Source organism: Anabas testudineus, chromosome 21 (assembly GCF_900324465.2).
Source record: "Anabas testudineus chromosome 21, fAnaTes1.2, whole genome shotgun sequence".
Taxonomy (NCBI): Eukaryota; Metazoa; Chordata; class Actinopteri; order Anabantiformes; family Anabantidae; genus Anabas; species Anabas testudineus.
This window is the reverse complement of record NC_046629.1, coordinates 5,467,606-5,489,384: the sequence shown is the minus strand read 5'-3', so window position 1 is coordinate 5,489,384 and position 21,779 is coordinate 5,467,606. Positions and strand designations below refer to the sequence as shown.

Here is a 21,779-nt window from a genome sequence, read left to right as displayed (position 1 = left end):
AAGCTGCTCAACTTCTCTCAGTCTACTTCTTTATTAATGTCCATTCATTTTCCGCTTGGGTCAAAGTCCAGGCCGTGGTGGGGTGGAGGCGAAGATGGAACATGGAGGGGACGTTTAATGGGTTTAATGGACGTTCAGCACTGATGGGTACTTGTAGGACGGTGATCTCAGTGATTCCAGCCAGTGTAATCAGATTGAAGGTGCTAAAACATGTGTTTTATGCCTCCACTTGACTAAAAGTGATTTTACGAGAGTGAACTTGATCTGAAAACTCCTCAGAGATCTGGAGATGTGTAAATCAGACAAAGAATAGTTTAAACCTAACTTACCTGCTCGTATTAAACTTTTCAGGTTGGCAGCTCCACATGACAACAAATATTAGTTTTAGTTGAAGGCTCAGTCAGTAAACTGTAAACCTCATGCTATAAACCTAGTGTTTATAATTACACACACACACTGTGCAGAGAGAGGAGTTCACAGTAGCACAGCTTCAACTGAGAACAGATGGTGAATGCAGAGTTTCAGTTTGTAGGAATCTGACAGAAGACACGCGAGTGATTTAAACTGTGATGAGCAGCAACTGCAAAAACATAAAACTTTTAAATTAGAGCTTAAATTAAATTGAATAGTAGATTTTAAATTGAACAGTTAAAAAAATCATCTTGAATTTTGTATAAATGACATATTACAGTGAATTAGAGACATAAAAATGTGTTAAGACAAGAATAAAGACCAACAATATTTGACCCCTGCTGCTAGTCTGCTGCTGCTGCTCGGCCTCCTCCACCTACCTGCTGCTCCGCTGGAGGAATTTCCCCACACCACACGCTCATCCTGCAGCGCTGCTCTCTGTGAAATCTGTAACACTCATCTCTTCTACCTGCTCTGCTGTTTTGCTCTCTCACCTACCTATAGTAGTTGTCTGTCCCAGCTCCTCTCCGCCCGAACCACTGCTCTGACGCCTCCATCTAACATCACCTGACTTACGCCGTCTGCACGTCTTTGGGTAACTGAAACGTTAAACCTGTGAAAAGAGAAACTGCCACAAACATGACGGTTAAGTAGAAACTAGTCCTGTAGTCCTGTCTAGTCTGATAGAGGATGTCTGCCAGTGGTTTAGAGAAAGTAATTCTGCACACATTGTGTCTATGAACAGCTCAAACACTGGTGGACATGTTTGATGGAGGCAGAAACAGGTTCTGAGTGCATCAGTTCATCGTTCTGCAGCTTCTCCTCTGGCAGCAGGATGAGACACGAGTAGACAGATTTGTCAACATGCTCCCGTTATGTGTCTCCACCACAATTCTCAGGCCTCATGAATGAGTAAAACTCGCAGCAACACATAATCGGCACAATCACCATCCCAGGGAACAGATGCCATCGCTGCCACAGCTCATTACTTTTGGAGCGTTTGCATGGATGCTGATGGGGTTTCTCAGGAAACTACAGCCAAGTGCTAATTAATCTGCGCTAACCCCGAGGACCCCGCGCAGTCCCACTGAAAACAGGCAGGAACAGAGAATATTAAAGCATTTTTCTACATTAATTACCACACAAATGAGTTCCAGTTAACTGGGGGCAATAAACTCCTCAGCTGCGACGCCAGTGTGAATGATGAGCGGCTGCAGAACATTTAGTGCCTGTTTGAGTGTTTCTAAACACAACATCCTGCTGAACGGAGACTCTGGTAATAACTTGTCATGCTAACTTTATTCTACCCCACACAGTCACACAGCGGTGGGTGTGAAGAAGCAGAAAAGGAAAACACAAACACCACCTCCTCTGTGAATGCCTCTGGTACACAAGCTCAAATGGACTCGTGACATTTTCATCTTTTACGTCCCACTTAAATAAGAAATGTAATAACAGCGACCGGAGGTGCACGGCAAGCAAAGTAATGATGTGTTAACAGGAAGCACGTTTTGGTATTTCATGTACCAGGTTATCTGTAGGCGGTGGCGGCGGATGGTGGGCGTACAAAGTGCAGAGCACGTGGTTAGATTTAGCTGATAAAAACACCTTGGAAAGGTTAGTGAAGTGTTGTGGTGGTGCTGGTTTGAATATTGAACAAGCACATTTGTCTTCGTGGAACCTAAGCACGCGACCAGTGCCACGTGTAGCTATTAGATCCATCTTGATGCCAACGCTTTCAGTCACCGTCCTATGACTGAAGCTTTCAGCAAAGAGAAGAAGTCCTCGGGTGGTGTCCATCTCTCCCTCTCTGTATAATCTGGACTTTGGGTCAGTGTGATCTCTCAACTGATGCTTTAAAATCTTATTAGAGTTAAATTTTCATTTGACTTTTAAAGTTGCTGTTGCCAAACAAACCAGGACTGAAACTATTTTACATGAATCCTTTAAACATTCAATTGTATTCATAAAAAATTGCTTTACTGAGCCCACATAAAAGGCTTGAAAGAAATCCAGAACATGACATAAAACCCGTGTGGTGTCCAGGGGCAGATGTGTTAACCGGTGAAAAATGGATGGTGACTCCCTCCACCCCCGTGCTCTCTGCCCCTCACACAAATATCCATTGTCTCACTGTCCCCTGCACTCTTGCATCAGTATTTTTCCAGAAATCACGCATTGTTCGACCTGGCCAAACACTGCTGGAGGGTGTTTTTTGTGTGTCTATGTGAATGTGTGCTGCACGGTGGGAAAAGGGGGCGGGGGTGTGTGTGTTGTGTGGTTTTGTTAAAGCCCTGAAACTCCCTCATGGAGACCAGTTGTCACCTCACTGTGTGTTTCTGCCTTCTGAAACTCAGGAAATGAGACAGTGACTGAGAAAATGCCCCCAAAGCGATAAGACAGCCACCATCACACAGGTGAAGAGTAAAGACTGAACTGTGAAACCCTGAAGAACTCGTCCTGCCTCCAAAAACAACCCAAAATAACCTGTGTATTCAACTATTCTGAATTTTCTTGGCTCCGCTTCAAAAGCAACAATACCAGACCTTTACTAAAAATATGTGGGAATAAGACCAAAGAAAACAAGCTGATTATATCAGTGGCTCTTGTTGTGGCTCTGAAGGCTGGTTTCATAAAAACACACGGACTGAAAACACAAGGTGCAGCTTCACCACACAATTAGCAGCGCTGACGGCCCAGGTGCTGCTTTGCAAGTGACAATAATAACTGCTGTTTGGGAAAGGAGTGTTTTCAGGTATCTGGTCCAGCTGCACTGTTGTTAAAACGTAGAATAAAGGAGGAATTCAGTGTCTTTCACAACACAAATCAGCTTCTCTAGATGATTCCTGCAGGTAAATTCACATGAAACCAAAAACAAAAGAGGAGAGAGAGGAAGAGGAGGAGAAGTAGTAGTTGGATAGAACAAATTTAAAGGTTAACACTCTATAAATCAGCATCAGCACAAGTGAAGAGTGGAAAATGTTGCTGTGTCACATAAATCTACACAGTGAGTCACCGCCGGCATTTTATGAACGGCAGCTGGTGACTCAAAGGTGGAGGGCTGATTTCTTGCCTCTGTGGAAAATGACCCAGTAGCTGATGAGCTTTGACCGTCTGCATCAGAGGATGAGGAGTCGACCACGAACACACAAGTCTGTGATAAGAGGGAAACATGTTCAACCACACTCGCTCGTACTTTCCCGTTTCACATAAGAATCCATTTGAAAGGAACGTGTTTGTTTTCATGAACTCGACAGTAAACACTCGAACGTACAGTGACGCTGAAAGTCGATACGCTTTGAAGTAAAACACCATGTTCGAGTGTCCAGCCTGTTATTATCCAATAAAAACTGTGGGAGAGGACGAGTGTTTTCCACTGCGTCCAGATCAGCAGGGCTTAAAGTTGCTGAGCTGTCTGATGTCCCCCCACTAACCGCTTCCCGAGTGATGGAGACGGAAAACATCTTCGGTTCAAGATGCCTGAAGGGAAGTCGGCAGTAAAGGACTCTAAAGGAAATATCAATGCTACTTTATAGAGGGATTAAATGTTCCTTTAAACTCGAGGGAAGGGGTTCAGTGATGTGGAGGAAAGTTTTCATGTATAAATGTATGGATATATATTTAAACAAGACCATTAGGATTTACATTAAAACATTATTAAATATATGTGGGAAAATAACATTTTGGTGTAATTTAATAATCAGTAATTTGCCTGACTTGACCCTTAAACAGCAACTTGGTGACAAACAAACTAAATTACCTTTAACTAAAAGTGGTGTTAACATTAGTTACTACAGTTCCTAAACACTTAAGAATCAAATCTGATAGTTGTACATTGGAAATTATTTTTAATCATGAAAGGAAACTTCGGTATCTTATCTTAAATCACCACCACTCAGCTCGATGTTGCATTTAATACTCTTTATTCATTATTTCCTCTTCAAACACATTTTCCTGATGTACATGTACATTTCCATTCAAAGGAAAAACTTAAGTGAGGTAAAAGTGCTGAAAAATGAAATAGTATAATGGTTGTAACCATCAAAGTCATTGTCACAATCACAAAGCTGACAAAAAAGCTCCTTTGCATTAACTATTTCAAAAAAATATATATAGTGCGACAAATTTCATATTTTTCCCCACTTTTTAAACTTGTATATCCACACGTATCCTTCCATACACACATGCAAACAAGCACACACACCTCCACGCTTTAACGTAAACACAAATCTGCTGCAAATAGAAGAAAAAAAAAATTCACAACTCATATAGAAACTGCAGGAGAGCTCAAACAAGGCCTCCGTCACATTCCTATGGTGTAAGACTTGCACTTTAGACAAGCGTAACCACTACATATCTAATCCACGGCTTTCTCTGCACCCCCTCCAGCAAAGAATACATTTACAGGTGTTATTAAAAACACTCTGTACTAATAAACAAAGGCTCAACAGAGAGGTGAGTGAGAGAAGCAACAGGATGAATAACAGTGACATGTTTACAGCAGAAAGAAAAGTGGGGGCCAAAAAAACAAAACAAAAAAGGCAAAATACACTTCATCTCTCTTTTCTTTTCCACGTCGTCCTTCACAAAAAGTTCATACATTGACATACATCAATCCTGACGAAGGAAGTGATTCAGCATGAGGCCTGCAGCACCTCGCTGGCACGTAGCGGCGAAGGTAAAGCTCTTAACAGGCGCACGTCAGGAAAAAACAAAGCTACAATAACCGTAAACACGTGAAGTTCGGGTGGACACGAACCAAACGCAGAGGATTCACGCTCCAGGCTGCGTCGTCATCAACTGTCTAGAAAACACAAGGAGATGGTTGCTGCATTTTCTTTGACCTCGCTTGCTAAAATCAGCCGCAAGCGAGGTCAACAAGAAGAGGACCAGGAGGAGACCGGTCCTCACCACGAGCTGCAGACTTCACCCTGCAACAGGGAGCTGCAGCAGAACCAAGCTACTGGTTTTCAACGTGGCTCCAGGCTCTGATAAACTAATTTATCACCACTCAAAAAGATGATTAAAGTGGGGAATGACCAAAGATCATCTGAGGGTTAGGATCATAGTGACAAATCCAGATGGCACTAATCTACGAGAGGACGACTCAGTGAGTGGTGATGAGGTCTCAGAGAGAATGGATGCACAGATCAAACCCAGTGCTGCGGTCAGGCCTGAACAAGCTGAAATCTGCTGGTGACCACCGTCAGACATGATCTACGCTGATAAGAAGCTGTAGTTTGAGTAAGAAGAGGAGTTACAATCAGTACAGAGGGAGGAAAAGACACAAAATGATGAGCATCAGGAGGGGACGTCTCCGTGTCAAGAGCAGATTGAACCCTTCACCCTCCTGAAACAGAAAAGGGACAAAACAAAGCCCTCAAAAACACACTATGTCCCTGAGAACCAGCTCAACTCCCTCACAAATGTCAGCATTAGCTTATTCACATTCCTCTCAGGTGGCTGGGTTTGGAGTACAACAAGGCTTATTCAAAGTGCTTCTGTCTGTACGGTGTCTGCTGGGTGACCTCCAGCGACTGTGCCACAGTACGGCTCGTCAGTGCACTTCAGGTATTGCTTTGGTTTGGATCGGGACAGAACTGTCAGCGTAGGACGTTCTGCCCGGCTGCTTCAGAGCAGGCGGTCCAAGTACAGAACGTCCGTTTAGAAGAATCTGAATCGATCAACAGTTGGATTACACAAAAGGCTTTGAGGCAGGACTGAAATCAACATGGCTGCCAGTGACGATAGGGATCAAACTTGCAATAAAGGCAAGAGGGGAGTAAAAATGGTTAACAAGACTGTGGCAGGAATGACTAGACAGACAACAGTACGGTTTGGGACAGAAACTAAAAGAAAGAAAACAAAAGGGAAAAAATAAAACAAAAACTAACAACTCAACAAAATCATAATTATTATAGGATCTATAACAACGATGCCAGTCTTGTATCAACTAAGTTTTACAGGGTTTAAAGGGACAGAAAAACTACTGTTGCCAACCCTTTCCCTCCTGATCACCATTAAAAAAAAACCTTTAAAAAAACTACAGTACTCTCCAAAAGGCACTTGAGCGCTTGAGTTGCTGGTTGTAAAGAAGGCTTTGGTCCAGAGTGAGAAACTGTGGCACTTCATCTGTTGTTGTTATAGACTATGGCAGCTCCCAAACTGAAGCTCAGCAGCGGAGCCAGCACACGGCCGGACTCCTGGGTGGCACCGACAGAGGAGGCCGAGCCGACCTTCCTCCGACTCTTCACCAGCCGGCATGGAGCTGTGAGCGAGCCAGATAAGAGCAGATCCTGGTTATCTGGTATAAACATGAGCTGCAGTGAGACGAGAAGCAGCAGCAGCAGCAGCAGCAGCAGCGATGCAGTGAGCAGGAATAAGGCAGGGTTTCTGAGGAACTGGGGGGCGTGACTAACGCACAGCAGCTGCCACTTGAATAATAAGTTTAAGAGCAACTTTTCTGTGTTGATGTGAGGAAAGGGACGAGGGGAGGTGACAGGTTGAAGTCACAGTTTAGCCCATCTGCTACCAATACCACACTGCAAATGCTTCAAATTAACAGCTAATAATATGCTTGGCTCTAAATAGAAGTTCATTCTGTTTGGGGAGGGAGGTAACTGCTGGCTCACGTCAGTTGTAGCTTCCACGATAAGTCAAAATCCGAAAGGGGAGTGGTATCCCTCTGGCAGACATGCTGGCAATTCTCTGAACATACCACTCGCACTCCCTGATGTCTGTCCTCTCATGACCACAAAAGGGGTTCAAACACTGCACAGTCCACAGTCAACTGGAAAGGAGAGGACAGGAAGTGATTCAGCAGCACATGTAAGGTGTCAGGACTGCTGCTGGTGCTGCTTCTCAGGCACCCATCCCCAGTTCCCTGCCGATGGTACCTCCTCCAGGAATTAAAAAAAAGGGAGAAAGAGAACGAGGATAATTATAGACGGCCTGTAGTTTGAGAGCTGCGTCAGGGGAGGATCCCATTTCAGGGCTGCTGTCGAGCCTGCAATGGTTGTGAGGGACGACCCTGCAGACTCGCCATGCGCTGCTCCTTTTAAGGGAAGGGACATCCAGTCAGCCTGCCACTCCAGGACTCCCAGCAACGAGGCCAGGTCCACTCTGTCCTGTCAGTCTGCCACAGTAGTCAGAGTGGTGTGACGTCTGGAGGTCACTAGAGGCTTAGGAAGTGACTAAAAACAGGGAAAAAGAAACTCCTCAGACAACAAGGAGCCCATCTAACTGAGACTTCCACTGTTCGCTGGTGTCGACTGAGAAGTACAGGGCTGAGTAAACCGGGCACAGGTGGAGGAGGGGAACTCGTCCTACACTGAAATTTAGTGAAAAATAAAAATACACACATCTTCTCTTGCATTATTTACAAATCAGAGGCACTGCCGGCATATAATGGAGAGCACAAATGTCTCTAAGAGACATTTACATTTCAAAATGATTAAAACAAACTGACTCCTCGCCTCCTCGTCATTTCTGATGTGACCCCAAACTTATTAGTGTACCACCTTTCTTCCCTCCCCAGTGACAAATGTTTCCACACCGGTGCTCTGCTTTTTTTTGGGCCGTCACCTATTATTTTACCCCTTTCCCAATAATACAAATTTTCAGTATTTTTTGCTTTTTTTCTGCCTTTTCACGTTTTTCTTAATCATAGGAGAAAATCAAATTTGAGGCTATAACATTTTCTTATTCCTTCTTCTTAAACAAATAGCCCATATCTAATTATTGGGGGGGTAAACCTGGAGGATAAGGCACAAAACACAACTCCATTAAGAATAAGGTTGATTAATAGGGAAAACAACCAAACATGATGAGGGGGGGGGGAAAAAAAAATCTAAATAACACTTAAAAATATCACTTTCTATTCAATGACCTAGACACCTCTGTAGATAAGGAATGAGAAAGGATTCCAAAAAACAAAGCAAAACACTTGTCCACTTAAATATAATTGTGCCTTGAGAGGAACTTTGCATTTATTGCCTCTTATATTCTTTTTTTTTTGGCAGTTTTTTTTTTTTTTTATTCCTTTTCTCTTCTCAAAAGCAGCAGCAGTGGTGCCCTCTTGTACATCCTTCCACTTGTTTGCGTTATCAGTTACATGGCAGCCATGTTGGAATGTTCTGGTTGGCCACATAGTAGTTGCTGAAGTTGTGGTCTCGGACATATGGCGCCGGCTGGTAGTAGCAGGTGACGCAGGATGCATCGGGGATGGCGTTCTGCTCCGCCAACACTCGGAAGGCCATCAGCGAGATGAGGTGGAGGGTCTGCCGGCGCTCGTGGCCCATGAGGCACACGGTGCTCTCGTTGACCACTCGCCGCAGGATCATGAGGTAGTCGTACTTGCTCTTCTCCTCGCCTATAAAGTGGCTCTGGAGGTAGGCCTCCACTTTACGCTGCTGCTCTCCGATGTCGGGGAAGTCAATGAAGAAGCGTGAACACATGTACCGCTCCAGTCCCTTGAACTCCTCCTCGCTGGCAGGCCGGAAGTCCCGCACCAGCAGATTGCAGTATTTCAGCAGGCCGCCACCTCGGATCTCCTCGGGCCGCTTGGTGGCGATGAGCTTATTCCGCAGGTGGCTCAGGGCCATACTGAAGTCTCCGTACATGCTCTCACCGCACACGGTCGGGTGAAAGGTCTGTGACATGGGCGTCTGTGCCAGCTCGTAGAAGGAAAGCATGGAGTCCAGTAAAATCTGAAAGGAGTCCACACTGAACTCAAACTGCCGACGTATCGAGTCCACAAACTTCAGCTCCACATTGCGGCCATTGTTGTTGGAGAGGGAGATGAGGCTCCAGCGGTCCTGCTCTGTGTTGACCTTGACCAGCTTCTGGACGTAAGCCTCTTTGAGAGTCATGGATGTAATTTTCTCTTTGTTCACACCCTCTGGTAGAAAGTCCAGCAGGGTACCGAGCACCACATCCTTAATGAGCCTGAACTCTGCCTCATGTGGCAGGTCCACCCTGAAGATGACGTCCAGATCCTTGTAGCTCCAGCCGATATCCTGAACCAGCACATGGCTGGCTGTGGAGCCATTGAGCCGCACGTCCTTTACTTTGATGCCACTTGACTCCAAGCGGGAGCGTACCCGTGCCACAATGTCTTTCAGTCGCACCTCTAAGGTAGGAAAGTTCCCCCGTCCATGAACAGGCACAGCCTCTGTCAGGACTTCATCAAGCCGGCTCACTTGTTCCCAGGTCAGGACACTCTTTGATTCCTCGTTATCCATCTTCTCACAAAGTTCAGATTAATTATGACTGCAGAAGAAAAAAAAAAAGAAAAAAAAGACGTTAGTTAAAAAAAAATTATAAAAGCAACCACTGTGAACCCACTTCCTCATCATCCATCAGTACAGAAAGCTAAAAGCAAGCATTTGTACAGTGGCTATGAGAGCTCTCTGCAACTTAAGATAACATGTAAACAGACATAACAGGCAAATCCAAAAAACGTAGTAGCTAAAGAAAACTTGTTTAAAGTTAATGATTTATGTGTTTGTATTTTCTGTATGTGCAGTCATTTTTGCATGCTGCCTGTGTGCTGTCCAATTTGTGACAATATATAACAACAAATGTGACAAATGTATAACTACAACTATCACAAACACCGCATTTAGTCTTAAAATGGTTCCTGCTGATTGACCCTGCAGCTCCCTCTGGTTAAACTGTATTTATTTAACTTATCTTTTTATGACTGATGAATCTCAGCATCAGTAAAATAACAAATAATAATTTAATCATTATTTAATTTAATCATTATTTAATTTAATCATTATTTAATTTAATCATTAAAAAAGCAGCATCAGGACCCGGTGAGCACGAGCGGAGCAGCACGAGACAACCTGCTCGCTGTAAAGGACAGAGCGCGCGAGGCTTCTAGAACAGCACACGCGCGAGCCTGGCTTTCAATCCAGAACCGCCGAGAGACGAACCGAACTCCGAGTACCGAGTACCGAGTACCGAGCCGGTACCGACCGTAGGAAACACGGTCCACACGCTTCAGCCAAACATCCTGACTTTATCAGTTTAACGAGACCTGGTTCCTCTGGGCTCAGTTAACCGGTTCTTCTGGGCTCAGTTAACCGGTTCCTCTGGGCTCAGTTAACCAGTTAACCGGTTCCTCTGGGCTCAGTTAACCGGTTCCTCTGGGCTCAGTTAACCGGTTCCTCTGGGCTCAGTTAACCGGTTCCTCTGGGCTCAGTTGACCGGTTCCTCTGGACTCAGTTAACCGGTTCCTCTGGGCTCAGTTAACCGGTTCCTCTGGGCTCAGTTAACCGGTTCCTCTGGGCTCAGTTAACCGGTTCGTCTGGACTCAGTTAACCGGTTCCTCTGGACTCAGTTAACCGGTTCCTCTGGACTCAGTTAACCGGTTCGTCTGGGCTCAGTTAACCGGTTCCTCTGGACTCAGTTAACCGGTTCCTCTGGACTCAGTTAACCGGTTCCTCTGGGCTCAGTTAACCGGTTCCTCTGGACTCAGTTAACCGGTTCCTCTGGACTCAGTTAACCGGTTCCTCTGGGCTCAGTTAACCGGTTCCTCTGGACTCAGTTAACCGGTTCCTCTGGGCTCAGTTAACCGGTTCCTCTGGGCTCAGTTAACCGGTTCCTCTGGGCTCAGTTAACCGGTTCCTCTGGGCTCAGTTGACCGGTTCCTCTGGACTCAGTTAACCGGTCAACTCACCCTCTGACTCCACACTAACTAGTACCATCACGCCATCTACTCCTCAGGTTCAGTCCATATGGCGACGAATCATCCACAAATTCAGCAAAGTTGCGTCAATAACTCCGGAGCGACAGCGTAAAGTGTCTAAATTAGGTTATTGTTAGTGAAAACAGGATTTTAAATATGTTTTTGACGTTTATCAAACTGAATCTATGGAGTTTAACGCGAATTAACCTAACGGTACTTTGCTAACTACGGAGTTAGCAAAGAGCTCCACGACAGACCCATCCAAATGAAGACAGAAAGGAGTACGTACATTTCCAAAAACGCGCTCTGAAGCACTCAAAGTCCGAAAAAGAAGATGTGAAGCTGGTGTTCGTGCAGACGCCTCCACATAATCCACGGCCGAGAAGGAACCACACGCCGAGCTCACAGGTCTCTGTCTGAACCGTTCCCCGCGGCGGACACGCCTGTTTTATACGGCCACAGTACGACCCGCTGACACGGATGTTCAGCCGTGTCACGACACAGTCCCTGTGTTTATACAGCGCTGCTTTCACGACTCAAAGACAACATGGATAAATTATAACTTCGTAAAGTTAAAACGAAACACTAACTTTTTAATATTTACCCCAATGTCCAGTTTCATCATCAGGAAATCACATAGTTAAAATGTTGGAGTTTGATTGTAACAATGCGCCGAGCGAAGCCTCTGATTGGTCGACGAAGTTTTGGCGTTGCCAAGTAACCAGGAGCGTCTCCAGGCAGGCGGCGTCCGGACTCAAGCTACGTCACGCTACGTCACGTTTTCATTATATTATTTAATTATGTTATTTTGTTGAACTAAATGTACATAAATATTAATAAATATTATCTTCAGGTAAACAGACACACATACTTCTATCTGAATTAACCTCCCCGTTTTTAAATAAATACAATTCTAATATTTAATCCACCTCTATTGACATCACATGAGAACAAAATACAGCTTTCAGTAGAAGCTCAAAGTTACGAGCTACTGTACATATAGATATTATATACTGTACAGCCACCAGCCACTTTATTAGTTACACCTGATCATCATCTGATTTGGTAGATCATGGACTACCTCACCAACCGTCCCCAGTACGTCCGCCTGCAGAACTGTGTCTGACACTGTGGTCTGTAGCACAGGTGCTCCACAGGGAACAGTTCTGTCTCCATTCCTCTTCACCCTGTACACCTCAGACTTCAGGTACAACTCAGAGTCCTGTCATCTTCAGAAGGTCTCTGCTGACTCTGCAGTTGTAGGATGTATTCAGGGTAGAGATGTCACAGAGTACCGTGGAGTGGTGGACAGTTTTGTTGACTGGTGTGGACTCAACCATCTGCAACTGAACATCAGTAAAACAAAGGAGCTGGTGATGGACTTCAGGAAATCTGGGAGTCCTGTCATCCCTCTCTTTATACAGGGGGAGGAGGTGGAGGTTGTAGGTTGGATGTTCTTTCTGAGGAGACTTCAACGTCTGCAGCACCATGCTGAGGATGTTCTATGAGTCTGTGGTTCCATTGTCATCTTCTATGCTGTGGTCTGCTGGGGCGGCAACATGAAGGTGTCATACACTAACAGGTTGAACGAACTGATCAGGAGGGCTGGCTCTGTTCTGGGGTGGAGCTGGACCCTCTACATGTCGTAGCTGAGAGGAGGATGCTGTCCAAACTCCTCTCAATCCTGTCTGTTTTTTGTCTGTTCTGATGGGTCTCGCTTATCTCTTATGGGGTCAAAATTTGGCATAAACAATTTCTCCAAGAAAAGCATGGATCCATTCTGCCTTGTGGTGATGGTGTAATAATGTGGGGGATATATTTTTGGCACAACGTTAGGACCAAATTAGCATCATTGAAATGCTGCAGCTTGCCAGAATATGTCCACAGTGTACTCGTTATATTCTGCTGGATGACTACTTCCAACAGAATATGGCACCATGTCACAAGGGACAAATAAAATACTTTAAATACATGTAGTTTCAGACAGTTGTACCTGGAATTCAGGTCACCAGAACATTGACTGGTATTATCAGTGTACTGTCTGAATTATGCAAAACACATGTGAACCTGTTGTGAATCAAACAAAGACTACTCACTGTGCTAATGTAGAGTACTATGTATAGATTAGGGCTGTAAAAACCTTGTGGTTTTGGAAATGGGCTAACAGGCTGTTAGAATAGCAGACGAGGCCTCTCTGCTGATGGCCTTTACAGCCTTTTCTACTAATCTCTAAGCCTGGGTGAACGCCAAAGACACAGCATGAGAAACTCTTCTCCCAATTTCCATGGAACTAAGTTCATTTTTCAGTCACTTCACCAGAACATATAAAACATCTCCTCTAAATCTCCCTTCTGTTGCACAAACACACATAATCTACATCTTCTGCTGCACTGTAGAACTCCCCTGTGATGCACTCTGGAGTTCTTCCTTCACAAAGGCAAAATTGTGTTACCCTCAATGATGCAAGGAAACCACACTAAGTATGTAAGTGTGATGATTCTTTGGAAAGTAAAACACAGGCATGCACCACAGAATCCCCCTATTACAATAAGAGCATGGTGCTTTGTAAAAGTGATTTTATTTTGAAAGAGGATGTTTGATCACAGTAGTTTAATGAGCACTGCAGAGTAGTTAAAGTCGAAAACAGTGGAACTTGACTGTGATAATGTGATAATGGTATACTCATTAGCAATAGGCACAGTGTGTGTTCTCGCAGGCTAAATTGTGTTTTTACATCCAGAAAAGACAATATTTGGCAGCAGTGTTAGCTAGAGGAGGATAAACTCTATAAAGCAGACAGTGTCTCTGTGTGTCATGGCTCCAGGACAGTTGGATTAAACAAGTCAGGAATCCAGGAAACATATTTCTGTACCTGCATATGCACTTTATACATCATTAGCCTTTGGTCGTTTCTTTGCATGGTTAGTTTTTAACATGACAACTAAAACAGGCAGACAACGCCGGGAGATTCAGACCAATTCAGTTCCTGTCAAGTCAAAATATCACAACTATAAATGTAGATACGTCAAATGAGTAGAAAGAGATTCTGCTGGTTGGCTCAGACTTGCTGTGTTTAGATAGCTGCAGCAAATACACACACATTGATAAGTAAGTCAGTGAGGAGGAGAGCTGGGGGTTACAGGAAAGAGATGTGCCTGGAGACTCAGTTTCTAGCAAAAGCACATTTTCCTTTTCTCCGTGGTGTCGGCAGTGAGAGAGCGACGAGGTGAGATGAAACCGCTGATCTGCAGTGTGGAGTTTGAGTCTTGTCAGCTGTACAGTTACGTTATTGTGTGTGTGTGCTGTAGGGGAGTTCCCGAGAGGATGGACTCTACATCATCTCAGTGTTAGTCAGCAGCAGCATGGAGAGGAAACTAGTAGACAGAGCAGGGGAATACCTCCCTTTGGTGCACATTTCTCCTCAATCAGTTGTTTCAGTCAGTCTGACCATTAATCCATCTGGGCTGATAGTACTGGCCTGTTTAAACTTCCAGTAACATAATATTATCAATATTTGTGGATAATAAATCGTGGTGCTTCAAAGTTTATGAACCCTTTAAAATTTTCTGTACTTCTACATAAATACTAACCTCAACATGATGGAATTTTAAAGTAAGCAAATTAAATACTTACATTATTATTATCATTATTGTAAAAGGAAAGAGTTTAGTAGCAGATTTATGTTTGTTTCCTGGTCCAGACAGTCGGCTGCTCAGACTGACAGGTGTCAGCACATGACCTCCGGCTGTTTGGATGAGTACTAACCATGTGTATACTGTACTAGTACAGATACAAATGTGCATGTTTTCATAGTGGTTTTCAGCAGTCCTGGTTTTACATTTCTCCCTACTTGGTCATTACATTGAACATCTAATTCTAAAAACCATGGGCATTATTCTGCTGCTATCACAGCCTCCGCTGTTCTGGGAAGACTTTCCACAAGTTTGGAAAACATGTTGAGTGGTAACGTCTGTCTCTGTGCTCCAAATTGTCCCAAAGGCTTTAGATGGGGTTGAGATCAGGGCCTGTTCAGGCCATTCAAGTTCTTCCACACCAGACTTGGTTTTCTTGGCTTTGCCTTTGGGGGCAGGAAAGAGCCAAACACAAACTGTAACTGCCAATTTGGAAACACACTAAAATATAATTGTATGTGGTGGCATTACAGAAAATGCACAAAAGTATGTGGACAGTAGTGTAAGTAGAACATCATGTACAGTTGGTAAAATAAAAATAAAACTCTGAATACTTCGTGCCTGACTTTCAGGAAACACACCCTCTGCATAAATCCTGTAAATCTACTGTAACAGAGGCTAAAGGTAGAGTTATTATTTTAATAGCTTTCACTGCGTGTGGAACAGGAATGATATGAAGGGGGCCGGCTCGATTCCTTGAAAAAAAAAACAAAAAAACAAACACAGACAATGTTCTAGGAGTGCTTTACTGCAAGTTTCTTAACCTGCTGACGGCATAAATCTGTGTTGCAGAAAGATATGATCGTTGTTAACTACAATAGGTTTGGTTTGATGCCAAGACTTCAGTTCCAGTGGGTTTATTCTGAAGAAAATATCCCTCATATTCTTGGTCGAACTGACTTTCACAGACCTTATCAAGGAACAGATGTTCTGAAAAGTTATTTGTGCTGCTGGAACATCACAAAGTTTGTGGACACAGGATGTAATCAACGTGTAATTACTGCAGGTTAGGGTTAGTTTCACACAACACTGAGGAAGCAGCAGCCTCGACTGTGTGTGTGTCGGGGGTAATGTTAGGATAAAATGCCCTCAGTTGGTGGATGAAATTATTATTTTGTGTTAGTCAAGTTAAAATATGTCTTAAGATATGTATGTCTCTACCAAAAAAAAAAGGTGAATGGATTTCTTTTTTTTGTGCAGTGAGCACCACCTGCAGAAGTTCATTCACCTCAGTAATTTTTGGGTGGAGGCAGACATTTCAAAACCTCCTCAGACAAAACTTGTAGCACGGGAGGTTCAGTTGAGGGATAGGTTGATTTGTAATTTGGGTGAACTGATCCTTTAATGATTTGGTGACCGTATATAATGAGAGGCAGTAGAGGAAGGATGGATGGAGCAAAAGACACAAAGGTAACTAGAGACTGAGAAGGTGGTGGGCTAGGTAGTGGACAGGAAAACACCTTCAGAGAAATTACAGTGCAGAGAGTTACAGACACTTTATTTTGAGCCTCTGCAGACTCACTACTCTGCAGCAGAGACCAGCTACTGCATCTAGTAAAACAGACTAGACCCGAGTTATCACTCGAGTTATGACCTGTTGAAGCTGGAGAACAAAGCATTAAGGCTGCATTTCCGGTAATATGTAATGCTTCGTCTCTCTACAGGACATTTAAGAAGGCTTTAGAGGTTGTAATTAATGGTTTTACTACTGGTTAATAAATAATTTACTAATGCTTCACACAGTTTAATAGCAGCAATGTTTGAGATGACTGTGCATGATGCTTTCCCAGCACCTAAATTCATGAGGGAGACGACCACAAGCTGTCAAGGCTGCGATTACACATTAATAAAAGGTTCTGTTATAATCGATCAAGTCTTCTTAGTTGCTGCTTATTTGGATTCTGGTCCAGAAGCACTTTTCAAACTGTACACCGTCATTATGGATCTCTATAATAAATTAATAGCTACTGGAGCTAAAATGTGTTGTGCTGAGGAGAGTTTTCCCCATAGCTTGTTCTTATTAATGGCTTCTAACTGATCTATAAAGCTAGAGATCCCCCCCAGCCCTCTCTCTCCCTGCTCTGCTCTTCAACCATGTGCTACGCTCTACCACGCTCTGCACAGCCCTTCAGATATTATTTATCATCAAACTTTAATAAATAAGCAGCATCACTCACTACTCAAGCAGAAATTCTCTGATTGGATAGAAGGTAGAGGCCCTAACTCTTTGCTGAAGAGTTAGTATGTGTGATGATAACTGCAAGCTGCAGCCGAACATGATGCTGATAACAGTGACATAATCTCAACTGAACTAAAACAGGAACATTGTGGGTCTAGATTCAAAGAGCTACCAACAATTCTGCACAGTTGACAGAAAGCTGCATTGTTGGGTGATATTTATCTGTGGTTTTGTCTCTACAAACGGTTCGTTTCACGTCACTGCGGCTGTGTGTACTTGTTAGTATATTTCCTGTCTGTGCCCAGGGGCCCCTCTGATAACCCGCCCACAGATGCAGCATTCTGCTCAGCGCTATGCACTGAATTCGACACCGTTCCCCGAGAAGGGGAACATGCCACTCTCATGCAGACATGCATATTTTAGGTTAAACCTAAAGCTGGCAACCAAATAGGAATGACAACTGTGACCCGTGACAGTGACCGTACTTGCACATTGACTTGTTTTCGACTATTATGCAAGCTAGCTGCTGTCAGTAACTGACAAACTGAAATGTCAAACAACAAGACCAAGTATTATTATTGTGCTTCTCAAACTAACACATGCACGCACAACGATCAATTTTAAGGCAGGTCAGGTGCCCAGGCTGGTTATAGTACACAATAATTTAAGTAAAGACAGCGCTCAACTGGCTGCACGTCCATTATGGAACGAGATATGTTTGCTGGTGGAGTTCTGTCGAAATGCACGGCTCGTGTTGACAGAACAAAATATTGCTACGTATCAGGTGTTGTCATTTTATCTGTTTATGGGATCCCGTTTGCGTACCGACTATGAAAACAGCCACAGACTTGAACATGCTCCGGACAATACGGTACAGGCAGCCTGAGTGAAGTATCTGTGAGGTGGTGACAGAGCGTTATTAAGATGTTCCTGTTTAGGGATGAAGGGCAGCAGGTTTGTGAGGTTTCTGTGGTTGAGTCCTTGGCTCGGTCTACCTGAACCTGAACTGTGTGTGTGTTAGTTCATCCTGTTTTGCAGCTGGAGCTCTGCCACCTGCTTCTCTTGGGCGCCGTGCCATCTGAGAAGTGACTCAGTGTGTCCAGGCCATGGATGGGTAAGCAGCACCAGCCATTAACACATTGAACACACACTAAGACGCACAATTGCAATTGATTTGCATGTACATGGCTGCACATATCGCGCCCATGTGAGCAAACAGACGGACACACATGAGAGTGCCATTAAAGTTTCCACTATGTCTGCTGACGAAAACATGTGCTAATCTTTTCTGAATGACTCAGTCGGATGGTATAAAGCTGCTTCTGGCGTCATTTAGTTGTTGTTGCTTATCTCAGGGTACATTATCTTACCCATCGTGTACTATTATTAACAAAAGGTCAAACTATCTGCATCCGCAGTTTTACGATGCTCTAGCTTTCAGATAAAAACAAAACGTCCTTCTTGCTCTCTTTAACAGTGATGTATGTCGCTCTTCAGGTTCACTTACCAAACAATTTATTATGAGCGCAAGTGAACAGTAAAAAGAAGTTGACTCAGCTGTGGAAAGATGGATCTGAATGTTACCTGGTGTTCTTCTCTAAACACAAAAGATAACTTACAATGTTTTTAGAACAGTCTATGAAACACGTTGGGCAAGTTTTTATGTCTCATCATAACAAATCTGTTGACTAAAACAACACGTCCTCGTCCAAACAGACAGAAGGAAGCCCCATCGGTTCATAACCTACGATGCCGTCGATTATTCCTACTGAAGCCATAGCAATCCAGAGCGAGGGAGGAATTCAGTGGCTTGGGATAGAATTGCCAGACAGAGCATGGAAAGAAAAGTGTCTGCCGGGGATGAAATTTGTGGAGAGATGAGTGAAAAGCTGAGAGGAAAGAGGCCACGAGAGAGGCGACACAGCTTTTAATGGTCTCAGTGTAACGTTACTGGTATCCAGAGGGGTCTGTGTATATGTTGGCAAACTTGCTGTGTTTATTGCATCAGCCCCCAAACAATCAGTTTTTCCAATAACATCTCTCTGTTTGTCTGAGCGACATGTCAGATGTGTCCCCAGAATAGACTGACTCATCCTCTGTTGACTCCATGATTTGTTCTATTTTTTGCATCGGGATCACAGTGGAAACAGGACCGTGACTCAGTTGGATCACAGTAATGTTTCTTTGAATCAGTTCAGAATCACAATAGAACTACAACAAAACAATAAACGTGGCCAATTTAATTTGACTTGTTTGACAATAAATAACAGAAAAAGTGAAAAGTGAAGTTTAAAAACTTTCAAACAGAATTAAATGGAGATTAACTGTGTTTCAACCACTGTAGTAGAACTGCACCGGTATCTGGAAGGTCCAGAAGGTCCACAAAGATTCAAAGCTGCCGTAGGCAATCATTTATTTACTGTTTTATATTTTATTGGAACTCAAAATCAGTTCATAAGCCTCCAATATAATTCAACATGTTTCTAGACGTGTTAAAGGTTTTAAAACATTTATACGCTGATGTTTTCAGGACCTTGACACTACAGTAAGTGGGGTTAGTGACTCGGACATCAGCCACTGCTGGTTTCTTTTAACTGTCTTTAACATTAACTGAGTAGTTTAATTGTGTCACGTAACTAAACCTCAGCTGTAGAAGAGGTTTGATCTTGATAACATTTTGATTAGATGTGTCATTTTTACCAGACAAGAAATATATTTTGTTGTTTAGTTTTTGTGACTTGTTGAACTGAGAACTGTCAATGAATTAAAAAACCCTGAATATTTAATCCTGGCTTCTCACCACGTCATCGCCCTTCACTTTCTGATTTCTTTCGCTGTTTCACAGTAATCCAGGATTAACATTACCATTTCTTTCTCTGCACACACTGATGCCATTTGTTTTTAACGGCTTCTAGCTAAACTAAAACAAGGTTATGAGTAACTTAATAAACAGCACAGCTGTGGTTCAGCAGGCTAAAATATCTAAAAATCAGCTTCGCTGCGTTAACAAAGCGAGCATGTGTTGAAATGACATGCGAGGAATGATGGGGATTACAGAGGAATGGTGAGACTGATCGCAAACATGTCCGTAAAATAAAACCATGAATCACCGCAGAAACAGCCTGAGATATTAAAGACACAGCTCTCATTTGGGAAGTAAACACAGAAAAGGAAATTATCAGAGAGGAAGTAATTATTTATATTTGCTGACATCTCACATGCTGCGGTTAGTACGACAAATTTCCTGTGACCCGGGGAAACGCTCTGGTGGTTTTTCTTTGACAGTTTTTGAACAACTGATGTGGTGATAAAAGTGCTAAATGTCACAGTCACTGTGATGCATGTGTTGCAGTAGTAGTACAACGTTGGCTTTGTGTACTGCAGATGTGTTTTCCTGAACAGAACAGGTAGTAGCAGAGTTCACCGAAACTACACACACTCATTAAGCATTGTCAAAAAACTGAACTGAAAGCTGTGAGACAAATAAAGTAAGTGTTAATTATTAATTAATTATATTTTAGTAAAAAGTGCATCAGTGTAACATAAAAACGTTGTTTCCCAATTTATTTTTGCAGTAAAGTCACTGACATGAGTTTCTAGAAATGGTGGACCCAAGAGCATAACAGGAATAAGGAGGAATCCTGAATTAGGGAAAACAAAGGCCTCACAGAAAAGCAAACAAGATAACTAAAAGAAAACAAAAACTAACACTAGCACTAACATGAGTGAAAACTAAACTACAGAACAAAATGAAGGAATAAACATGAGCTTAGGGGATAAGATTCAAACTAAATAACTAGAAGAACTGGGTATGAAACATAGAAACAAAGCCAATTAAAAATTCAAACTCAGTCCATGAACCAACTTGAGAAAAACAAGACGTGAAACACAGTCCACGGGAAACAAGAGCAGAGATCATGAGGACATGACACAAAACAGGCGACCTGACAAAGGGCGAATATTTGAAAATTCTTCTAAAAACCTCCAGCAGAACCAGGTTTAGGGTGGGCGGCCATGTGCCTCGACCGGTTAGGATGAGAATAAAGATGGACATAAGAGGCCCCGTTATAACCTATAGGAGACCTTCACTGCAGGTCGATGATTGTGCTGCTGTATTCACTTAACAAATCATAGTTACGACTGCGGCTCCTGCTCAAACCTGAACCCACGAGTCGGACATTCAGTCCACACCTTGTGGTGCCCAGGACTTGACTTGCAGCTGAGCGTGGGCATGAATATTGTGTGTTTGGCACAGACCATGAAAGCAACATGGTGAAGGTGTGGTGTAATATTCAGACTGTGACTTTGTAAACATAACAGTGTTTGTTTTTAACCTGGACAACTGGTTACAGCAGTGACAGATGGATATTCGTTACAGGCCATATTAGTATTCCTAACTCTATCCACAGCTGGATTCAAAAGTGAATTAATTTTAAATGAGATTTAAAACGCTGTATAAGGCTGTATGAGGAGACAATAAGGTTGTAATTATGATTAAATATTCTGTTGACTTGAATTGAAAGTTTTCAGTCTCCACGTGGAAACATCCCAATCTGTAATCTACTTGTCACGAGAATGAATAATAATAAAAATTTGATGACTTTAACTCATGAAATCAGATGACTACAATCATAGAGTGCGTTAAATTTAGCAGAGAAACTAAGCAAATATGACAAGATCACTTGATAAGATAGAAGCAATGAAATAAAACAGGGCAATCAAAGACAATGCAAATGTGTGGTTCCGTGCTGTAAGTGTAAGCTGGTGGCAATTTACACACAGTAAACAAGCCGCGCCTTAA

The 21,779-nt window shown here is 43.2% G+C and overlaps 1 protein-coding gene across 3 annotated transcripts; it reads right to left on the bottom strand.

The window, feature by feature from the left end:
- Positions 1-4,319: 4,319 nt before the first annotated feature.
- Positions 4,320-11,835, bottom strand: tent5c (terminal nucleotidyltransferase 5C). Of its 3 annotated transcripts, none has more exons than XM_026376547.1 (2): positions 11,698-11,835; positions 4,320-9,681 (listed from the first exon to the last, which is right to left on the bottom strand). In XM_026376547.1, exon 2 carries the CDS (start codon positions 9,651-9,653, stop codon positions 8,517-8,519), a length of 1,137 nt encoding a protein of 378 aa, XP_026232332.1. In that variant the 5' UTR covers positions 9,654-9,681; positions 11,698-11,835; the 3' UTR covers positions 4,320-8,516. The 3 variants fall into 3 exon arrangements, with proteins under 3 accessions (XP_026232332.1, XP_026232333.1, XP_026232330.1); XM_026376548.1 differs by having other exon boundaries at positions 11,712-11,801; XM_026376545.1 differs by lacking the exon at positions 11,698-11,835 and adding an exon at positions 11,397-11,534.
- Between the last annotated feature and the right edge of the window lie 9,944 nt (positions 11,836-21,779).